Source organism: Anticarsia gemmatalis, chromosome 20, assembly GCF_050436995.1.
Source record: "Anticarsia gemmatalis isolate Benzon Research Colony breed Stoneville strain chromosome 20, ilAntGemm2 primary, whole genome shotgun sequence".
Taxonomy (NCBI): domain Eukaryota; kingdom Metazoa; phylum Arthropoda; class Insecta; order Lepidoptera; family Erebidae; genus Anticarsia; species Anticarsia gemmatalis.
In genome coordinates, this window is record NC_134764.1 from 5155397 (window position 1) to 5179232 (window position 23836).

Sequence of the window (23836 nt, forward strand, 5' to 3'; positions counted from 1 at the left end):
AAAAAACGTTTGTATATTCGTTTTCCTTAAAGTTAAATACTGTAAACCATTGTATATTTATACATTGTGATTAAGTAAATACTGCACTAACTAGACAACTAGCGTTTCAAAACACGTTTCAAACATCTCGATGTTGACAACTAAGTCACAGTAACAACAATTTTCCGCGTAGCGTTTACTCTCGCAGCGACTGAGCGCGAATGCCTGACGTGCGTTGGAAAGCGAGGGCTTTATATACGCCACGCGATAATAACGGGCATGTGCCACTTGTGCGAGTGTAACCGCATTGCGCATGACCCGTCTGAGCATGGAGGATCAATACAGAAATAGCTTCGTTCAAGTACACAATCTAGCGAATGTGAGCCACGAATACTATAGGGCGAGCTTGCATTCTCTGTACAGAGAAAAGAGAACTTATGCCTTAACTATCACGATAACGTAATGTAGTCATGGTCTTTTTAAGTTTCGGATTCTCATGATTATTTTGGGACTTATCAGTATGATGATTATATTATGTATGTTGTAATACTTATGTTCTCGTTTGACTGGCTAATTAACACATACATATTTTAAGAGTATAACAATATGCCAATAAGTATTGATGTACTGTGTAATGTTGAATTATCATTTCAAAATGGATGGATATATGTTTAGAGAATTTCCTTGTATGAAAAGAGTGGCCAGGAGTTTCTTGCTAGCTCTTCTTATTGGCCTTACTTTCCGAACTGGCGGTAAATTCACTCTCTGTATCATTGACTATCATATGTGTCAGCATTTGACCTAAATGAATAGGTTGATTTTGAAAGTAAGACAGATGTATAATAAATATTACAAATGTGTCGGTGTGGGAGACTTTGACTTGAAGCTGGTTTATTAACTTCTGTCTTTCATTATTGAGTAGCATCATCGAGTACGACTGACGATAGATAAATCTAAAGATTTCATGTGTAAGCAGACTTCCTGTAAAATGCTGTAAGGTGTTAAACAATCATCCTTTTCCCTGGAATGTAAATATCCGAGCTGAGCTGCCTTCTTGCCATCGTTGCTAGACTTAAGTGCGGGACATATTTTATCACATTGACTAAGGCCTTTTTATAAACCCCATTGTAGAGCCACATCTAATTATGTAGGAAGGAGTAACGTGTTTAAATGGACCTAATAACGCAAAAACGAGACGAACCGTAGATACTTTATTTTTAATAACTAAGTCCGTATTATAATTATCGCCATTATTACAAACTATATTGATGTTCCTACTTATACCTACACTTTTGTAAAGTCATTTTTCATTTTACTGAAAGATTTTCAATTGGCTATAAGCAATAAATATTAATTTGTGTTTAAAATTCCCTCTGCCAATTTTTGGTCAAGGTCAAAACTTATTGTCCTGCTCAGAACCTGAAATTTAAATAAAACAATAAAATGTAACTTATTTCGTAGATATTGGAATACGCCGAGCAAAAACGGTCTATGACGCCTATCTACATTACGTAAGTAACTTGTCTTTATCTTAGATGCCCCATCCAACAAGTTTTTTTCAATCTCTAATCCGAAATCCGTGGACGCGCATTACACTATCGCTAAGAAATTTGAGATGTTTCATTAAAACAATTTGCCACGATGTAAATAGTTAGCAAATTACAATAGAAACACAAAATACCTACTACAAGAACTTCTCACTATGACGCTATTTTTGCTCATTTGACAATTGTGAAATTGACAGATAATTTAACTCAACTGCGCAGTTTCAATACGGGGGAAGGAAACCGGAGCACTTTTTGTTACTGGCTTTTAAAAAACAAATGATTTTGAAGAAGAAACTCGCGTATTTTTCAGTCTCGCACATAGTTGTACACTACATAAAAATAAGCAACGAATAACGGCGACGTGGCGAGGACGTGGAATGATGAAAAATACAGTGGATAGTGAGCGAAACGCGTCCAGCGACGGCGGCTGCCTGCCCGTCGAATGATTCTGACGGTTTCAATACCGTTGGGCGTTGGTGGAGCCCGAGTCGGCGGTGGGGCGCGGGTCGCCGTCCTTGTGCCGCTGCTACTAGCGCGCCAGCAGTCGCCATCCGTGCCCGACAGAGACGAACAAAGAAAACAGGAACCTGAACCTAGTCAAGCTGATAATGCATTTTGCATTCATACTCTAAAATGTACATTATATAAAAGAGTGTACGCTAAAGAAGTTTAGGATTATTGATATTATATTGATTATTTAAAAAGGTTAGTGCTCCTTTGAATATCTAACTACGTATTTGTGGCCAAGCGCGTTGTGATATTAACGCATGCATGATGGCGTCGTGAACATTACGTATTGAACTAGGAATTATGTAGGCCAGTGCACGACGATTTCGGAGTGGCTCGGAGTGAAAACGTATAAAAACATGAGATAAACCAAGTATCAAAAGTACATAGATGTACTTAATGTGATGTAGAATTTAGAAGCTATACTTCTAAATTCTACATCACATTAAGTAAGTATTGATTTCTTAGGCCATATGTTAGGTTAAAGCACGGAGTTATGCAAATAAGTGTTTGTTATCGGTAATCAGATAAATTGCTCTACATAAATATTTTTTTGCCATTTGCTAGCTGCTCAAGCGGATCAAGATTGGCCTTCGGCCGTTTAGTAAAATGTCTTGGATAAAAAGGTATGTCCCAGATATAAACATATTGATAAATGATGTGCCAATTAGGTACGTGCATTTATTGGTACATTTTTATTTTATCATCCAAGAATTAAATTTTGTTAAGATTCTTCCATACCGGACGTTGCGCATCTATATGCATTTAACATTACGTTTCCGTTTTGGTTGATCACCCAAATGAAAAATGTTAATTATTTAATTTATATTAAGTAAATATATTACAATAATAAATAAATTTAATTATATTAGACATTGTACTAAATATATCTGTAGGTACAATAACAATTCAAAACGGAAATAAATATTCCGAAGAATGATCTCGAAATCGTCGGAGTGCAATCGGGCATCGGCGCCATTTTGGTTTTGTATTCATTTCTCACGGCAACACGGTGCGATGGGGACGCTGTTTTATGTCGGTTACGGGCGTTACGGCCAGTCATAGGTGAACGTGATTTGAAGACGTCATGGATAAATTATAAGAAATTAGTGTACACGATCGTGACATGCAATAAAACAGAATATATGATAATTAAATCTTAGTCTGTTTCTGTTAGTGTTTTGAATCTTGTGTGTATTAAAAATGAATTGTGCTGAAGGTAGGTCAATAACCATTTACTTGTAGGTAGTAACTTCCTAAAATTATCAATACTTACCTTACTTAAAATACCGTAATATGCTATTTTCTGGTAGAGTAAAAAAATTGTGGTTTTTAAAAAGATTTTTCATCATTTTGTGCCCTCTGATTTAATTGACATACCTACCTACCTAACCTACACGTTTGTGGTAATAATGAGTGTCAAATAATTTATTTCTTTGTTATTGTATGTTAGTATGTTTTATCGTCATATATTATAAATAGTAGATTAACTGATTACTATACAGGACGGAACGGTTTGTCTAAACTGCAGAAGGTAGTTAGGTTAGCTTGAGGACTTGGACGCGCGTACCGCTTATGTACGTGCTATATATTTAAGTGTTGCCAGCATTTATCAATTATTGACAGAATATGGTACAAAAGTACCAGTATTTCGATAATTTAAAAACAACGTATTAATCACTACTTTAAAATTTGTTATTCATAAGTAATATTGAACATGACTTTAGCAATTATCATGTATTTACCAGACAAGATTTGTTTTTTTTTGTTAACCTAGTCACTGATTCACTCGTTCGTAGTTTTGCTAGTACTTCAAGTTTATTCATAAAATTATTTTTTTCTGACTTATGAACTGTAATAGGATTTGCGAAAAGTGTTAAGTGAAGTTATATGTAATTTTGGTTGAAACGTAGACAGTGTTGCTAGATGCATTTTAGGCGGTACACACACATTTTTAATCCTCAACTAACAGCCTAAAAATGTCTTACTCTTTAAATTTTGCTAAAAAAATCCGTAGGTATTTATTTGTGGAAAATGGTAGAATAGTCTGGTCGTCTAAGTGTTTATTTTTCTGAAGATCGAATACCTTTGTTCCAAAATATTTCGGGAAGGGACTTTAATTCTTTTATAACGGTGATGAAGAAATTTAAGACGTAACAGAAAAGTGCAGCTGGAACGGAAAGACGCCGTCGTTGTTTTATCTCTTTCGCTCGCACCCCTCGCCTTTGTGCAGTGGCTCGCTGCTATATTCCGATAGGAAAAATAAAATGACGCGTGTTTGAATGCGTTCAGAATACTTTTATTTTATGTTTGTATATTAACGCAACATTATTTTTTGTATTGTGTCAATATTGTTATGCTGAGATTTCATCTGTTCCTATCATATTTCCGTTTTGACTTGTAACCCTTCTGCAAACTATCACCCATATGTTGGCATCCCTTGGAGTCGGCCACACCTAAAGGTTTCGACTCGTCACATGTTTAATGTTGACCATGTTAATACTTAATTGTTTTCGTATCGTTTTTATTGGAACGAGACAACATTCGAGAAAAAGATCGTATTATCAGAATGTTGGTAGTGAAATATGGGATATTGGCACCTAGCACCCGCGCCTGCGTACATATGACATTCAATTTATTGAGCCCGTGCAATTACAATTGAGCTGCCATTAGTGGCACTTATTTTCCGTTTACCTAATATTTGTGTGATTTAGTAATGTTTGCCATGATTTACGAAGAAAATTTTATGCTAGGTATGGTCGCTAGTTTAGATATACTTATATTTGCATAGTATTTATTAGTTTATTGTACGATTTAATTTTTTTTTCCTTAAATAGTTTTTTATGAGTTTTAAATATGTTTCGTCTATTTAGCTTTTTCCATAAGTGCTTTGATTCATAGCGGATTTTCAAGGATTTTAGGTTATTCGCTTCCTTGAACTTGTAATATCTTCCTAATGTGTTAATTGTGAGATGATGGTGATTCAAGATTTGCATAAAGTCACGTGATACATGTGAAACCGGAGGAGTAGCGGCGCTAAAGCTATACTGCTCAGCTAGAAAACGACCGGTTTTAATGTGACACCTAAGATTCCTTCGTCACGCCTTTGGTCTCTTGCTTTATTATAATAGGTACATAAAGTACCACCAAGCGACAAGGAATCAAAATACCTACAAGACACACTACCGGTTTATGGCGGGTATTTAGTATTCGGCAACATTGGAATATCACTAAGCTACGCACTCCGTTTCTCTTATATTACATCAGTATGCGGTGACGAAATAGTTTGAGAATATATAAGTAATTAACTAAAATACGGCCGTCTGATAAAGGTGACCCTTCAAAGGAAAAAGTGTATCAATGTTATTGAAACAAAAACACATTAGTACTTGTATTATTGTGATTGGGTGCTGTACGAGTACTGAAGTATGGCATTGTCAAGAAGCACTTGGAATGTGAAACAATAACGTTTATACAATATACCTTTTTTGAATGGAGACATCATACTTATTAACCGAAAATAAGAACAATAAAAAGGTTGTGAAATATTACGATGGACGGAATAAGGAACCAGGAACTCTACTAGAAACGGTTCGAAATTAGCCAGCTTTTCAGCATTTAAGCGTCTCCTTCTAAATGAGTTAGGGAAGAAATCAGTATGTCCTTTGATGCGCTCTCTATTTACGCACAATTTACTTACTTGCCCCGAGAATAATTAAAGCGCGCATTGTTATTTTCACTTCATAAAACACTGATACTTGAATGTGTGTCTACAAGTTGGCACATTAACAGTTTATAACTATTATTATTTATTGTGATAGCTAATTAAGCTATGCTTATTATGCGTTTACATGTGAAAGTAATATTGTCGATCACGCATTTATTATTCTTTAAGATCTATCGGAAATAGTAATGATTTTTTTTATATGAGTTCTATTGAAAAGTAAGGATACGGATAGGCTTGCTTGCTTTGGAATGTGTATAACTTTCGGTTCGGCATTACTCGACATGGCGTAACCGTACAGAACCGAATATGATTGTGTAGATGAAACCGATCAGATTAATAAATATTGCCGAACCTAATATGTGTGTAGCAAGCCAAATAATATAATTGAAGGAACTGGTGTGAATTATAATATGCGGGTTTATATAATAATATTTTATGAACTTGAATATTTATGAATATATACCTGAATATATACTGAATATAATAATTCATTTTAACAAATTGTTATTACGTTTGTTAGCCTACGTTAAAAGATCCCCTTCGTTTTTAAGCTGTGCCACAGAATGGAAGCTACTAATAATGGAGGAAAATAGAACCGTCCCTTAGAGAACATCCCATTATAAACAAATGATTTATAATTTAGTCTTATCTATTTTCAAGACCGTTAATGCTGCAAGACACCCACGTAATAATCTATATAGAAACGCGCAAATAACAAAATGACTCATTCAAAACTACGAATCATACGAGCCAAGGTCACAAGAGCCTACCGTACTTGTTTATTTTTAGTACTAGACTTGAAGAATCTCAAATGAATCGTACCGATTTAATACTTTTCAGTCCCAATCAGATTGACCAGTAATTAGCATCTCTGATGTTTTTATTGCCATAAACTTTCATGATCAGTGATTTTGTACAGTCGGTACTGTCGAGTATCGGGTGTTTGACATTTAAAATGTACTGCCAAAATAGTTCTTACGGAGTTCAGTAGAGGCGCTAATCAGATTTTTGTGTAAAATTTCTCGATAGCTAGCCCGTTGTCGATAGTCGATAGTAACAGAGAATAGAGCTACAGTTCAATTATATGCGTCCGGCGAATGTTAACTTGGCGCACATGTTTTTATTATTCTTAGAGTTAAAGTACGATAGATACTTTCATATAAATTAAATGTGTGAACCATTTAAATGAAATGTAAAAAATATTCAATATAACATTTATAAAGAAAATGTAGTAACGCGCCGAAATATTAAGAGTTATAACAATAATGTTGGTATTATAGTTGTTTTTGATAGCGCACGAAAATATTCATGACTGTTTAAATGTCAGTCGCCAGAGATGCATCTGTCGAGTCGAGCCAATCACATAGCTTTCCAGGCTTTTTTTGATTTTGGAAAGTATTTCGAATTTTACTCGATTCGTGTGACATTATTAGAATTACTCTTGTCATTTGCTATAAACCATAATATCATTAGTAATTTGGTTTCATTATTACAAGAACGTGAGATTTGTTTTTACTCCGACGGCCACATCAAGTTGTATTGTCATCAACCATTGATTGTTTGCACGCAATGAGCTTCCATTGTATGAAATAATTTTATATAATAAAACAGTATTTTCCAAAAAGAATGTTTATAAAGGAAACAATCATTTTTAGATACCATGATGGAAGTGGACCCAGAGTACGACCGCAAGTTCGAGGAGATGAAGAAGTATATTCCATTTTTGGAAAACATGATCTCAAGACTGGAAACATCGAGTACAGCTTCTTCAAACCCACGACAGGCACAGCTCGATAAGATTCGCTCATTACGCGACTTACTTTCGAACAAGAACAAAAGGTAAAACCTTATCGGCATAAATATATATATTTGGCTTATTAAAAAGCTTTAAAATACGGAATAATATTTAAAGACATTTTATTTAAAAGCTCCACGTTATACTACGACTAAGATTGTCATCGACCTCAAGATTTTTTTCCATATATGTTTTTAGATCCTTATCTATTTTTATTGCTTGTTTTCGCACATACTTTCATTTTTTTTTACTTGATTTCACTGTTGTTGTATTTCTCATAGCGCAACAAACAATGCATCATATAGGGTGATTAATATTGCTTTATATAATATATATAAATTACTCTACAATAATAGAACAATTCGTGATCTTTAAAATTGATATAATAAACATGATTTATTTTGATTTATAGTCAACATACATAAATTTCATTGTTTCAGAATGAAAATGGAGAACCTAATGAAATGCGAACAAGTTTTAGTTAATTTGTATGCCAAAGTAGAACAGGTTTGTTGTTTAATTCATTAATCTACATAGTACAATTATACTTACATCTTGCAACATTCTGTATTGGGTTTTTTTTTGCAGAGAGACTTCACATTATCAGGATTTAAAAAGTCAAAAGATTCTGGATTTATGTTTGACGCTCCTACGTCTACAGAAAAATCTGAACTGGAGGCAGTGAGAAGTAAACTTAAAAACGTAGCTCAGCGCCAAGATAACGCTACGTTGCCAGAAATTTTCCAACTAACTGAAGGCAAAGATGTCAATTCGGGTTCTAAGGAACCAGCGCTATTTCAAAGGAGACCATCTAAATCCACTAGGGATAACGAGGACACAAAAATATCACCTCAAAGTTCGAGGCGAAATTATACGCGAGTGCTTGTTTCCCCTGACTCGAGTCCGAGGAAGTGGTCTCCGACTAAAAATACTGGTGAAAAACCATTGTTTAGTAGACGTACTCCTCGTAAATCTCCTAGGAGATACTCGCCTCCGTACCATAAGAAAGAAAGAAAGAAAAGAAAGGATTCAGACTCACACACACACAAAGATGTTAACATAACGCTCAGTGTTCCTGAAGCCAGAATGGATTCACTTTACACTGATGATATTGTCGATAGAATCATGAATTGCAAGGACAGTGACGTAGACATCGATACTTTGCGAGAATTGCAAAAACAAATACGTAGTGAACTGAGAAAGACCGGGTCGAAAGAGGACATATCCGACTTCATTCTTGAGTCTTATGAAACAAAAGATAAAAGTAGAAGTCAAAAGAAGGAAGAAGTAGAAGAAGGCGAACTTTCTGATAGTGAAAGTGAAATGATAGGGCATGTGTACAGTAAAATTGAGCCCGGCGAACATGAAAAACAGTCCGAAAAGGAGAGGAAGGAAACATTACGACGAAAAATTCAAATTTGCTTGGTGATCAATTCAGATGAAAAGGAAGCAGGTCAAATCGTGCTAAAACAAGATAATACAAGTGATTTCAATGAACTTGAAATGTACGACAAAGAAACCTCTCAAAAAAATAGTACTGCGATAAAATTAGAGCATAACACCACAGAGTCAAAAACTTTTGAAAGCAAGAGAGAGACTAATAATAGTGGAGACGGTGACAGTAAAAAGAATATTTTAAAACAGGAGGACAGTTATGACACAAGCACTGTGGAATTAAAGCCATTGCCGCAGGAAATGAACAAATGTCCTGAAAATATTGCTGATGCTACTTGTAAAGCAATTGCTACTAAGCAAAGCCTACCAATACCTGATAAAATTGTATCGACATCAACTACAGATACAACATCTCTAAAAGAACCGATACAAAACAAAGCAAATTTTTATAAACCTTTATTAGAACCAACTAGCTCCGAAAAATTAGAATCTGATAACATCTCAAAATGTGCTAAGGCACTTACATTAACCCTTCAAACTAGTTTAAATAAAACAGAACCAGTTGATGAATTGTCTGAGATTGAAAAAACTCTAAAACAAATGGAAAGATCTCCTGAAATCCCATTACTAAATGAACCCACCTTAGAGATGACCCAACCAAAGAAAGACGTTTCCGCCGAAGTTGAAATATTACAAGCTCTTAAAAGTGAAATATTAGCTGTAACACAAGACCCTGTCCCAGACACCGGTACGCCGGCACTGCACCAACCTAAAGTAATCAAAGTAGCGAATGCGAAAGACATATCGTCCGTAAGAAGAATTACTATTGAAACATACAAAGAAAAAGCCACTACGACGAAAGTACCGCTAGATCCACAAGTATCATCAAAAGGCCTAGACGATCACTTTAAAAAAACAAGTTTGAAATTAACAGATAAAGAGTGTAAAAGATTCTCGTCTATACTCGATGATGTTCCAAAAACTTCATACGACGAAGAAGATGAGAGTTTTGACTATGACGACGATATTGGGACAAATGATTTATACAGCGACCTCGTCCCTAAGTCACCTGATCACGACGAGTCTAGTAATATTAAATCAGCTCCTCCTGTGATCATACCTGTAGACCCCGTTAAGACAGTGCCTGTCAACTACAAGGCCGATGTGGATATGAGAACTACTATACCACTTCTGTCCCCAAGCAGCGCCTATTTGCCAACAAAGAGCAATAACGTTAGTGCTCCTTCAAACAACGATTTTTCTGTGGATATAATAAATCCAAGTAACAAAATTGAACCGAACAGACCTTTCATAGATCCTCGGATGAAAAGAGATTCAAATCTAAATGTTAGTAATCAAAATTCGAATCCTTATTATGAAAGGAATCCAAGAAATAATTTATTCATCGGGAAATCTGCTCCTTCTGCACCCAATTCTAAAACTACTCCAAATGCTAGAACATACGATATGACACACAAGTCATTTGAAATTGAACCACCAATTCATAGTAACGTTTATGTTCCTAGTTTGGACTTGCGAGAAAAAGAAAAATCTGTATCGAAAGAATCACGATGGGAAACTAAAGATCCAGTCGGAGACAGGAGATCGCGAATAGATGATCTAAAAGAAGCATGTTGGAACCCCACGAAAAAGGACATGCCTCAATCTCCACGATATAACGATTCATTCAGCAGTGATAGCTTTAACATGGGACCCAGACACGATAGGTACAGATCAGATAGTCCTAGGACATCGGTACATTCTTTCGGGATGGCCGAGGCTTCAGTTACGTCCAGTCAACCTTTTCCCCGACTAGAAGCGCCAATGACTCCCAGTCATCCTTTCGGAAGATCAGACTGTCCACCTACACCGACTCATCCGTTTGGAAGATTAGAATGCCCGCCAACGCCAAATCCGTCCTTTGGAAGATTAGAATGCCCGCCAACGCCAAATCCTTCTTTTGGTAGATTGGAAGGCCCGACTACTCCAGGCTATCCTTATGCAAGAATGGACTGCCCGCCTACTCCGATTCATCCTTTCGGGCGATTAGAATGTCCATCGACACCAACCCATCCGTTTGGCAGAACTGACATCTCATCGCTTATATACAATGCGATTGACTGTCCCCCTAAACTGAATAATCCGTTTGGTGGAACTGAACAAAAGAACTCTAATCAGCTATTTAGTACAAACGAAAGTCCAATACCGAATCTACCATTTTTTCAATCTAACAATACTTCAAAGAATCAACGCCCGTTTGCGCTCCTTAATACACCCATACCACCTAAATCTTCATTTGTTGGAAGTGATCCAATGAAGAATCAATACAGTCGGTCTGATTATAATGCAAAAAATTATAACAAGGATCCTAGACTTAATAGAAAACCTGAAAGTGAATCTAAAACACAGTATAATGAAAGAGATCGTAGTTATTATGAGGAGAAAGATCGCTACCGTGGAGGTTCATATTCGTCACACAAGTCCTACGGTGTTTCCAGCTCATACAGAGATCAAAATGTGAATAAAAACAGTAAATATAGATATTATTCGCCCGACCTAGAGGCTCGGAACAAAGACCAACGTATACGTGAACGCAGTGTAGGTCGCTCGATATCCAAGGATCGAAACGACACCGTACCTCCCAAGGAGCATCGATTCGTCTCTGATGTAAGAAGCTACCAAGAGGTTGGAAGGAGACGTGAATCTCCACGCGAAAGAAGTATTGGACGTAACATACAGTCGGAAGACATACGGTCGTCGCCAAGGTCCCAGAGTATAGGTAGACAAAATTCAAGAGAATCTGTTTCGTTGAAAAAACTCATTGATAGTGCCAAAGAAATGGAGGTAATAGCTAACAGTTTTGATAGCAGAAGACAAAGAGCTGCTAGTGTTGGACGTTCCCTTACACGTGAATCTAGTATCGGGCGGACATCGAGTAAAAATTCTCAACCTAAAAGTACTGGGCGCGAAGATAAGAGAGAAGCTTTTCAACGCGCGGCTAGTGTGGGAAGAGACCTCTCTGAGCGTCGTATTGATAAAAGGAGCTTCCAAGAAATCAAGGCTGATTTTATATCATTTAAATGTACAGTTTTCGGTAATACCAAAAGCAGTGACCCTCGTAAAGAAATTTCAAACGAGCGCGACAACCGCAGTAGAAAAGATGTTTACGAGAAACAAAAGTATGAAAATACAGCGAGAGAACGAAGCAAACAAGAACCTTCAAAACCTTTTTATTCTCCTAGAAAGAATATTAGAGATCCAAGAATGCGTAGGCAGCTCGAAAACAAAGGCGATCGACACAGTTCAGATAGTCACAGCCGCAAGAGTGGTATTGTGTATTCTAACGATAATATTGTGACTGGCTCTATATTGTCGTCTGGTTATGGGGTTAAAAATTACAAAATCCCGAAAATAAAACGTGCCCCTGAAGAAAAAGAAGTGGTTGTTGAGAAACCCGAAACGATTAGTAACAAAGATGAAAAAGCCAAAAAGACGAGCACAACTCAAAAAGACTTAAGCAAAGAGAAAGTCAATGATAATGATGCTGTGAAACAGAAAAAGGAAATAAGTAAAGACTTAGCAAAAGAGAAAAGTTCTGAACCGGTTACCTCAAAACAAAATAAGAACGCAAGCGATGAGGTGAAATCAGCCGAGGTCACTGAAAGGAGAACCACAAGATCTTCTAAAAAAGGTTTCTCAGTATCTAAAACGGCCACACAAGAGTCTACCAAGACAAAGAAATACAAAAAACTAATATATAGTTCTGATTCGGACACAGAAACGGACAATATCAGTCAAAACTTAGATGATGATAATTCAAATTCTAAAGCTGAGACATCGGAACACGTGGAAGAAAGCGCGAAGAACAAGGATGATCTAGATTCAGTTACTATGGATTCAAGCTTTGGAATAGATGAATTGGATATGTTCACTGATAATATTGCGTCGGATCCGGTCATAGATAATATTAATGCTCTCATCGCTGACTTAGACAATGATATCGGCACGTCTAAAACTGATTCAGCCCATAACTTCACTAAAGAAATCACTCTAGAAAATATGATGGAAAGCATTTCTAGTCCACAAAAAGAGGCTCAAATAGCTGTTGATCAGAGCTCACAAGACAAAAATGAAAATGCATCGGTATTAAAAAATGTTAAAGATAAACCAGTCTCAAATACCGATCCCCTTAAAAGTTCAGCATTGAAAAGCTTAGAACCCGACCAAATAAGTTCAAAAGATGAAAAAGCAGACACTGACAACAAAGATCAGAGTGGTTCTAAAGACTTAGTTGGTAACTTACCAACTCAAAGCGACGTGATACTCAAAAAATCCGAAGCGTTATCTTCCGATGCCAAATCTTCTGCCTCTTTAAATAATGAGGACATCGATTCGACTACCGAAGTAGAAAAAGATGTACAGTCAAATGAAGATAAACAAAAGTTGGACGATTTACATGGAGATAGCTGCTCTACTCCGGATAGCACTATCAATAATGATGATGCCTTGCAAAAATCTATCAACGAGGATAGTCAACCTGGTAACGCTAATGAAGTAACATCTACTGAATCTATTGATCCCAAACCTAGTTCATCTACCAAAGAAACAGCACCTGCTTTGGAAGCTATTAGCAGCTTATTATCAATTTTACAAGATAAGTCAAAGTTAAAAGAATATCTTAATATGTGTGATCCGTCCAGCGAAAATGAAAAGATTATTAAAAGGCTTGAAAAATGGAGTGAAATAATAAAAGATGAAGAATCTCGCGATGTGTCTAAAAATGAACAGACAGAGGAAGGTGAAAGCATACCCGCAGTTCCCACAGAAAGTGAAGAAAAAGTTGATGAACATGATGAGGGAACAGAAGTAGAAGCTGTTCGAGGCGAAGAACTGAGCAAAGATGGCAGTGTATTAAATGAAAGTAATTCTAAACTCGGTGATGACGACTCGAAAACATCTGAGATGGAAATATCTCAAAATGTACAAGAATCTAGTCCAGAAATACAACCTAAAAAGAAACCCGTTAAAAAGACGAAAGCTATGAAAAAAACCAGAGGAAGAGCAAAGAAAATAACTTCCGTTGCAGAGAAAAGAGTGACGCGAGCAACCGTTGCCGAAACAAAGCCTAAGGTTAAGAAACTTCCACGAGAATTAATGCAATTGCAAGAAGATATAAAAGAAATGTTTATCAGAGACGACGTGCTAAATGCTAACGGTATAAGAATGTGTCGTTTGGCAAAACTGGTGGATGAGAAAGTTTCAGCAAAAGAAGATCCCGTATTGCCAGAAGCCGGGCCAGTAGTTGTTTTGCAAAAGGTTAAAGACATAGCTGATAAACCGGTTGAAAAGGAAAAGGGCAAAAAGAAAAAGGTTGGTCCTAAAACAAGAATGAATAGTTCGAATGAAAATTTGGCAGAAACTACGAAAGCCGAGAAAGCGCAACCACCTGTGAAGAATAAACCTGGACCAAAATCTAAAACTAAAAACAAGAAACAATCTGATCCTTATGCATTTGAATTCGATTATGTCGATGACACCAACACAGAAAAGGCTAGTGATGTTGGTTCAAGCATCAACAACAGCTCTGATTCTGAGAACGAATCTATTGCATCGTCACAAAGTCACGGGAGCACAGAACTGTTAAGTGATGTTAAGAAAAAGATTAAACGCAAACGACGAGGGTGGAAACTTGGTGTAATAAAAACTAAATCTAAAAGGAAAAAGGTTGAACAAAAGCAACCCGAACTTACACCTGACCCTTGGGATGGCTTGCTTCCTAATAAATCTTCCGTGCCTGATAACAGCTGTTTCATTGATCGAAACTATTGCTTTAAGAAGAACCAACAGACTTACTCTTGCCGTCTATGTGTGTTCACTGGTTCGGATATTGTACTGCATTATAGAAATCAGCACCCTCATGTAGAGATCCCATTATCGAGAATCGCTCCAGAAGTAGCGAAAGAAGCCATTGGACAATGCGAAGAAATCAACTTTAAAGCTATTAGCAAAATACCTTCGGATAAATATGTATGTACATTTTGCTATAAGGAATTTACTAATAGTAAATCTGTCTTGGAAACATTCTTTTGGCACATAGTAAGCATGCATACTGGAGAATACAAACAAAATTGTTCTAAATGCGTCAATGTCAATGAGTGCCCATTTAATTTGGATATTCCGTCACCTCCCAAAAATGTGAAAGGACAGCTCATTGGTTTCATTTGCCAAAAATGCAATTTTACTCAAATATCTCTAGAGAACCTAAAAACTCACGTTATCAATCGTCACAACGACGTGCAGACTGCAGTTTATACAATTAATTTGTCAGTTATGACTAAAAAAGCATTGAATAATTTACTGCGTCGCAGTGAAACTGAAAAGGAACAGCGTACTGCTGCTATAACTTCGGGAGAGGTAGAGATTGACAACAATTCCCAAAACCCGGATACTGCTATGATAAGCAATAAGAAAGACGGATTGAGATCTCGTACTGCCGATGAAGACAAGAGGAACGTTAAATTAAGACCTCGCTTTGAAACAGATGATGTCGATAGTGAATCAGATATAGTGAGTGAAACTGGCGAAGCAACCGTTAAAATTGAAGGAATTGATCCGGATAATGCCGATGGGATATCTTTTACCGACGAATATCCTACGACTGATCATAGCGAGATTGATAAGCAGGAGGAGCCTGTTCAAGAACAAAGTTGCCCAGATCCTGAGCCTTCTAGTGATATAGTCAACTATCCGCATTTTAAAATAAACATTACAGAGACCGGTACCAAGGAATACTTCTGCTGTATCAACGGAAATCATCATTTTAAAACGACTCTTTTAATTTCTATGAAAAAACATGTCCAGAGTAAGCATGCTGAGAACTGGGACGGCTATTGTTTCGTGTGTAAGGTGATAGTGACTCCACAGGGCGCGCATCGCTTCAGAGATTGCTTACAACATTATCTGGACAAACATATGGATAATTTCCCCATTTACGAAAAAGAGGCAGAGCCAGAAGCTGATCCCTCGTCTGCTACATCTCAGACGGAACCTGCCGATTCAAAACCATTTATCAATGTTAGACCACTTTCCGATTTAATTACAAAAACAAACGACGTCTCTGAAGACAGTGGCAGTTTCCCTATAATACAAAGTGTTATGAGTCTAGGATCGCCAGCTGTGGAGTCTCCGCGGCCGAGCTCTATTTACCCAATCGATGGACAAGCAAGTCAAATGGAAGAGAAGGTAGTTCAATACGAGGAATTTCAGACACAAGTGTCGTTAAATAAATATAACTTAGTTAACCAGACTATGTTGATTCCTGAGAATTTGATTAAAATATTCAAATGTGCAGGGAGATACTGCTCTTACACTACCGACTCGGTGGAAGAAGCGTTGGAACACGCGACTGCTCATCAGCGAGTAGGAGGTGCTGACACTTTGAATTGTTGTTATTGTGACTTTGATTCTGCAGGGAACGCCATAGACTTGGTGATGCACGTATTTAAGAGTCACGGTAGTTGTATTTACTGTTGCGCGAAGTGCTTGTACCGAGCGTCGTCGAGCCAGTGCGTCGGCTCTCATATCTCGAGGGTACACGGCGGCGTGCCCGAAGCCGGCAGCGTGCTGCGAACTACTAAGCTTTCTACGATTCCCCCTACGAAGAGTACCATACTCACTCGGGAACAGGCCGTGTCTTTTTACATTTGTGGTCACAGTGAGTATTTTATCAAAGTATATATATTACGTCGGTATCACGTATACTGTACTTATGCCATCGTTTTCAATTGCAGGCGACGCTGAAGGCCCGTGTAAGTTCCGCACATACATTCCGGACAAGTTCACTGAACATTTGAATCAGCGACATGAGCCACCACACCCTTGCCACGTATGTGTTTTAAACTAACAAAACTTGTATATAAAAAAATAAAACATTAACATAATGAGTCTACAAAGTTGCTGAACATAATATCCTGCCTAATATCTCGCTAAGTATACGCAAAAGAGCACAATACTTATTCTTGTTACTTACTTATTCAAGACAACGCTTTTGTTATATAACTAACTCATAAGTTTCTGTTGATAATAACAATATGCTTCACAATCTTAGCTTATTTCACATGTAATGTACTAGCTTATAAAATTGTATACATACACTCAAAACGCTTCTTTTTGGTAACAACTAATCGTTTTAATTCCAGTTATGTTCCGAAGAGTGTATAAGCGCAGGGGATTTGCTGCAACACGCCAAGTCTCACGGCTTGAAGTTGTATCAGTGTACGTGGTGCGTCCACGGCGCGGACAACGAGAGCGAACTGTTGGCACACGTGTCGTCCGTACACCCCGACAAACATCCACAGGCGTATATAAGAATTATTACGAACAAGGTGTGTATGAAGGATAAAACGAATTAAACAATAATTAATGACTGAATTCAGTAAAGAGGCCAGTTATTATTAATTAAAAAGTTGTATTACATAGGTTCTGAAAAGGTGTGGTACCACCTTCTTGTGGGCACTTTGGTTCGCGGCAGAAACGGCGATATGATAATAAAAAAGAAAAGGGTGGATTTATTTTTTTCTTGAAATTTAGGGCTGTAGTCTGCAGAAGATTGGAACCTACACTATAGGACCCATTTTAGTGTGGTGTAATGTCCACGTCCACTCCTATAACACTTTAAATCAATAGATGAACCTGTAAGAGTTCAACAATATCTTTACATAATGTATGTATCTCTGTGAAAGACAGGTACAATGACTTAAAACTTAGTCCCTCCCCGGGTTCCAACAAGGCATACTCAAAGAAGTTAACTACATCCATATTATGGCTTCACGAAGATAGTCAGCAGTACATTCATTCAGTATACATGTAAATAGTGGTAGTAGATACAATTTATGACACTCAACGGTATAAATGACACTCTTCCAGTCAATTTCATTTGTTTCCTTCCCTCACTCCGGAGGAAACATTTAAGACACTTTCACTCTGTACAGTGATTTATTGTATTTTAACAATACTAGTAGGTGCTCCCTCTAAATAAAATCCTGAATTAAGTAAATAGTCTAAGAGAAGCTAAGTTTTAACTTACCCGAGTAGAAGGAAATAGATCAAGTTATTGCCAAAAACTTATTTACATATACTATATCTACATAATAATATACATAATTGTTACCTAGTTGCTAAATTTTACTAGAATATTACTATTATTGTATACAAAACTAGCTTTCCGCCCGCTGCTCTGCCTGCCTGGAATTTCGTCCCTTTTGGGAGGGGATTTTCAAAATCCTCTCATATTTTAGTTTTATGTATATTGAAGTTTTTGATTGATAATTTGACATCCTAACCCATATCGCGTCACATTTTATTTAACAACATTTTATATTTTCAGGAGGGTACTACAGAGAAAAGAATCCTGCCGTTAGCATTTTTGAACAAATACCAAGTGCCGCACAAAGATCTTGTTCCGACACCGACAAAGGAGCACCCAGTCCGCGAGGCGGAACGATGTGTAGAACTAGAACGACTTATAGGACACATACACAAGACAGTGGCAGAAGCAACCACGGCGCCAGCAGAAGATACAGAGACTCCTATAGAAACTGCAATTACGCCGCTACATATTGAGGCTCCTGTAGAAATGCAACCAGCTGTTCAAATAACTCAAGCACCTATAATAACAAATGAAGCGTCCAATGATACTCTCCCCGAAATACCCCCCGAGATTCTTACGGAAATTCTCTCCGATACTTATATAGATTCTCCTACACTACCTGCTGTAACAGTTGAAACTAAGCCCCTGATTAACATAGAACCTAGTAATCAGGAAATTGAGGCATCCAGTCAAATACCTCTTAGTGGTATACGTATTCCTCCAGACACACAAATAACTCTCGTTAAGAAAGAACCTCTGGATAAAAAGGAAATATCTAGCAAGGAAGTATCTAATGAGGTGTCTATTAAGGAAATATCTAGTGAAGTTGTCGTATTGGACAGTGACGATGAGGACATGTCGACACAGTTTGAAGATTCTCAGGTCATTGACCTTTCTGATGACGAACCGACCACGACCAGTAGCACGACCACTACTATGATTAGTACTACGACAATTGCTATGAGCAGTACTACGACCAGTACTATCACCAGTTCTACGTTCAGTACAACCAGTATTTTAACCACTTGTACGATCACTTCTACCAACAGTATTCCGATCACTTCTACGGACAGTACTACGAGCATTGTGACCAGTATTCTGAATAGTATTCCGACCAGTACTCTGACTTCTACTACGTCCAGCATCAAAAGTTCCACGGCGGCGAACCCCGCAGATAAACGTAGCAAAATATCTAACAGTACTTTGTACAAGTGCCCTCAATGTATGCAGGTGTGCAAAAGCATGACCGGCTTAAAGAGGCACACGGTGATTTGTCTCTCTAAGCAACAGGATGTCCCGTGTCCTCACTGTCCCCTACGTTCACCGAATGTACAGGAGCTCATGTGGCATTACTTGGCAGATCACAGCGACAAAGGCACGTACGAATGTAAATTGTGTAGTAAAATTTTCTGTTCCGACTATCTAGCTAGGAGGCACATTAAACAAGCACACAAAGAAATTGCCGTCGTAACTAGCGAAAAGATTGGCACCCGTTACATATTGAGCGGAATCAAGAAGCCCGAAGCGGAGAAGGAAAAAGTAGCTCCGAAAAGGAAATTGAGTGGACCTAAGGCTGACGCCTTACCGTCCAAGCGTAGGTTTGAACCGCAAGAAATAGATCAACTACCCATTAATCCCATTCTAGATCATTTAGTATACTGCAATCGATGCGAGTTTAGCACAAAAGTACGGCTCAATATGGTTAGGCACCTGCAGTTGCACGCTGAGCAACAACCGGTACCGCAAACGGCACCGGTCAATCCTGTCCCGCATTTAGAGAGCAACGAGAAACACTTCGACAAGATGGTGAACCTGGCGTCGAGCTCGATAGTGTCCAGGACACCGGAGAAGACGCGCGCTGAGCCCACTGTGTCCCTGCTGCTCCCGCCCGAGGCGGCCGCGCGCTACCCCAAGTACGTGCCGGAGCGCCAGAGACACACGTGCGGCGCCAAGGGCTGCTCCTATATATCCGTGGACGAAGCTATGCTGCGTCGCCACTGGGACACCCTACACTCGGGCACGAGAGACTTCCTCTGCGTTCACTGTCCACCGCATCAACTTCTCGACACTAGCAAACCTTTGACCGCAAATCGTATATTATCACATCTGAAGATGCACGATTCTTCACTATACGCGTGTTCGATGTGCTCCTTCTATCATCACAGGCGCGAGGCGTTGGAGAAACATCTCTCTGATATACACAAAACGGGTCAGTTGTTAGTTGTGAGAGAGGAGTACACGCCGGTGCCCGCGGCCGCCGCGCAGACTGTCGCTGCGCCTACCATGGACTTGAAACCTTGGCAATGTGGTCTGTGCAAGTTCAAAAGCATGCTGCGACCGGAAGTGGTAGACCACTGTTCTAGGATGCACCAGTCCAAAATGCAGTTCAAATGTGCCTATTGCCCGTTCAGGACTTCCGCTATTGAAAATATAAGTAAACATCAAGCTAACTCGCATGCGGGCAAACCCGAAGAAGTGTTTTATTACTATTATCGGGAAGGCTCTATACCCGACGAGGCTGACGGAACTCCTAAGTGGATGAAACAGCGACTGAAGGCCGGTCCTTCAGAGCCCGAGGTGAAGGTCGAGGCCCCGGTGTCCCCGAGAGCGCCGGAGCCCGGCGCTCCACTCACAATTGACCTTAATCTCGTTAAGAAAGAGGTAGACGAGCAGATAAGTACAGAGGTGGTTGCCAAAAGTGTAGAGGAACTGTGCAGACAATTTGGACAAATATGTGAGCCGAACGGTATAAAATACAAGTGTCCCTTGTGCACCGCTATCATGGAAGATACGAGAGAAGCGATGCAGTCTCACTTGTACGAAGAACTCAATTACAGGAAGTAAGTTGTCATGTTTCGCAATATTTTGATATTTGTTGAGTATTCGTAAAATAATAATTGGTTAAACGAATAGGCCATTTGTTATATTTACATATTGTTTTTGTTACGATAGTAATTTTATTTAAATATTTTTTCAGATGGGGCTGCGGATTGTGTTCATACAAGGCGTTCCACAAGGAAGGGCTGACGGAACACATGACGTCTGAACATCGGCGGCAGTACGACCACATCGAGCTGCCTGCTGACGTCAACATCGAGAAGTGGGTGCTCGCCGTGCTCAACCACCAAACAAATACTATTAGCAAATTTAAAGACAACTTGGCCAAGCAGAAAATCATTGTAGAAAATAAACCCGGCCCTTCTAATATTGTCGTCGCGCCTCAAGAATCTACTAGCCAATACACTGAGACCGACTTACAAGCGGCTTTTGGACAATTCGGAGCGCCGACCAACACAATGTTATCTTGTCCCAAATGTGTATTCACGGCTAACGAAGAAGCTGCTATGTTGAACCATTTAGAGATGGAATTAAACAAAATAAGGTGAGTAAAGATATTACAGTCATTATGCTTTTTTTTGACGTGACAACGTGTTATTATTTGATGGAGCCGGCTGTACGCACGAAAAACATGACTCACGCGGCGTTACCTCGCTCTGAGGCGTTCCATTTAAGACGTTTGTCACGTTCAACTATCGTCAGTAAACCGGCTTTACATAGAACCGATATTTTTCGATGTAAATGGTATGGTATGTAATCTATGGTATGTATAATTTCAGATGGTGCTGCAGCAGTTGTGCTCGGCATTTTCAAACATACCACGAAGCACAGTTCCACTGCAAGGGACACGACGGCGCGGCGCGTCCTGTCGAGGCTATAAGAGACCCCAAAATGCGTGCGGAATGGGTCACTACATGTATACAGACGCAACAGAAGGAACTACAAAACGTTTCCTCCCTGCCCTCGCGTGACCCTCCTACGGTAGACATGGATAACGATAACTCTCTCCTTGTCGTTCGGTACGAGGAACGTGTGCCTACCCCTGAACAAGTCAATACCAGGCGAAAGAGATCCGCCCCGGACGATGATGAAGAAAGTGATCTCGTCATAGATGAGGAACCCAGGACACCGACGCTGCAGGAAATTTTACAAAAAACCGTTATTAAACACTGCCCCTACTGCGGATATAAAAGTTCACACTACGGTAATCTAAAGATTCATATGCTGACACACTTTAATATGAAAGCGTACGCTTGCAACTACTGCACTTATGGTCACTCCTACAAGCGGTGCGTACGCAAACATCAACTGGAATCACATCCCGATAAACCATCAAGTATAACTGTAAGCCAGTTGCCCCGTGACTCTAAAAAAGCGACTGATACTCCCCCAGGCATGGTTAGATGTCTGACATGCGAAAAAAAAGTACCTGGAGTAGATCTTTTTAAACACTGGCACGATAAAATTGCCGTACCCACGTATACAGACAGCGATACTGTGTATAAATGCTGCATATGTTTCGTTCTCTTCATTCACCCCAAGGCGGTAGAGATGCATCACAGGTTAAAGCATGCAGACTTGCCGCTCAACTACGAGACCCACAAACTGGGCGTTGACTGGCGAGAGACTTACAACTGCGTTTACTGTGACATGAAATTTACGTACATAAAAGATTACACCCATCACATATCGAGTCACAAATCCGAAAGTCCTACACCGAAAAGGAGATGTGCCAGGAAATCTACGACTAAATTACCGAATTCCGTCGCTAAAAAGTCAACAACGAAGTTGCCCTACAGCGTGCCGAATATTGGAGAACAGGGCTATTCTTACTACGGCAGGAAAGCCTTGCCTATCACGGAATATACCGATGTGACAACAATGATGTCATTCTGCAACAGAATGATGCCATTTTCTATGAAACAGTTGAGTGAACATCTTAATATGGAGCCCAGAGTTACTGTGACTGATTTTAAAAGAGCAAACCAGTGAATTTGATTGACACTGGGTTATGTTTATTCAGTGTTCTGAACGATCAATGTGTATAGTTTAAGTTATTTAGAATAGTATTTTGTCTATAAATGTGTAAAGTTATGAACGCTTAGGAGGTCGCAAAGCGATAGAATGCCAGATATACTTTTTACAGACTTAGTTTGACTACAGGGGAGAGTAAAGTGATAATTATCAGATAATTGTCTACAAAAATTGTATTACCTATTAATTAAAGATTTTCAAGACTTAGACAAGCGATAAAGGACAGACTTGTATAAACTTTTCATCTTACTCTCCGCTATTCAATGTAGAAGTAAAAGTATCAAGCTGGCAGCTCACTTGACCTAAAACTGATTACTTTGTGTTGATTTAGTATGAAAATCTGTGATTTATAATACATTCTTGTAAGATTTATATTAGTTGTAGTGAATAATTGATATTTTGAGCATTTATACCAACTTAGCGGTTATGTTCCTTTGATTTCGGTATATAATGTGGTCCTATGTGTAGTATCTGCACGACCATCGCATTTATTTAACTTGATTACTAGACACTCAATTTCAACTTGTTGTGACTAAATTACGCTTTTTGAAGAATTCATTTTACTGTAGAAAAATGAAAAGAATCTTTTTAAAATTAATCTCTCAGCCAAACAATGAATGATTGCAGATAGAAATAAGTGGTGGTTCTAATGAACCAATTAGTGATTATAAATAGTTAACATTAATAATGTCTTGATGTGTAATAATGTGAATCTTCTATAATTTTTTCTATGTAGTACGTTTAGTCTGGTACAATTTGTAATTTTTCTTGTTGAATTTCAAAGGATACTTTCATTTGCCAAATATTTTCTTTGTAAAACAAAATAAAGTATTTTGTAAACAATGAAAAATCTTTTTTTACATTCG

At 38.4% G+C, this 23836-nt stretch overlaps 1 protein-coding gene across 2 annotated transcripts; it reads left to right on the forward strand.

Moving 5' to 3' along the window:
- The first annotated feature begins 1801 nt into the window (after positions 1-1801).
- Positions 1802-23811, forward strand: LOC142981401 (uncharacterized). 2 transcript variants are annotated; one of them, XM_076127296.1, is made up of 9 exons: positions 1802-2231; positions 7416-7599; positions 7996-8062; positions 8144-16664; positions 16741-16835; positions 17149-17334; positions 18336-20938; positions 21076-21480; positions 21716-23811. In XM_076127296.1, exons 2-9 carry the CDS (start codon positions 7421-7423, stop codon positions 22926-22928), a joined length of 13269 nt encoding a protein of 4422 aa, XP_075983411.1. In that variant the 5' UTR covers positions 1802-2231; positions 7416-7420; the 3' UTR covers positions 22929-23811. The 2 variants fall into 2 exon arrangements, with proteins under 2 accessions (XP_075983411.1, XP_075983410.1); XM_076127295.1 differs by lacking the exon at positions 1802-2231 and adding an exon at positions 2254-3252.
- Positions 23812-23836: the final 25 nt, after the last annotated feature.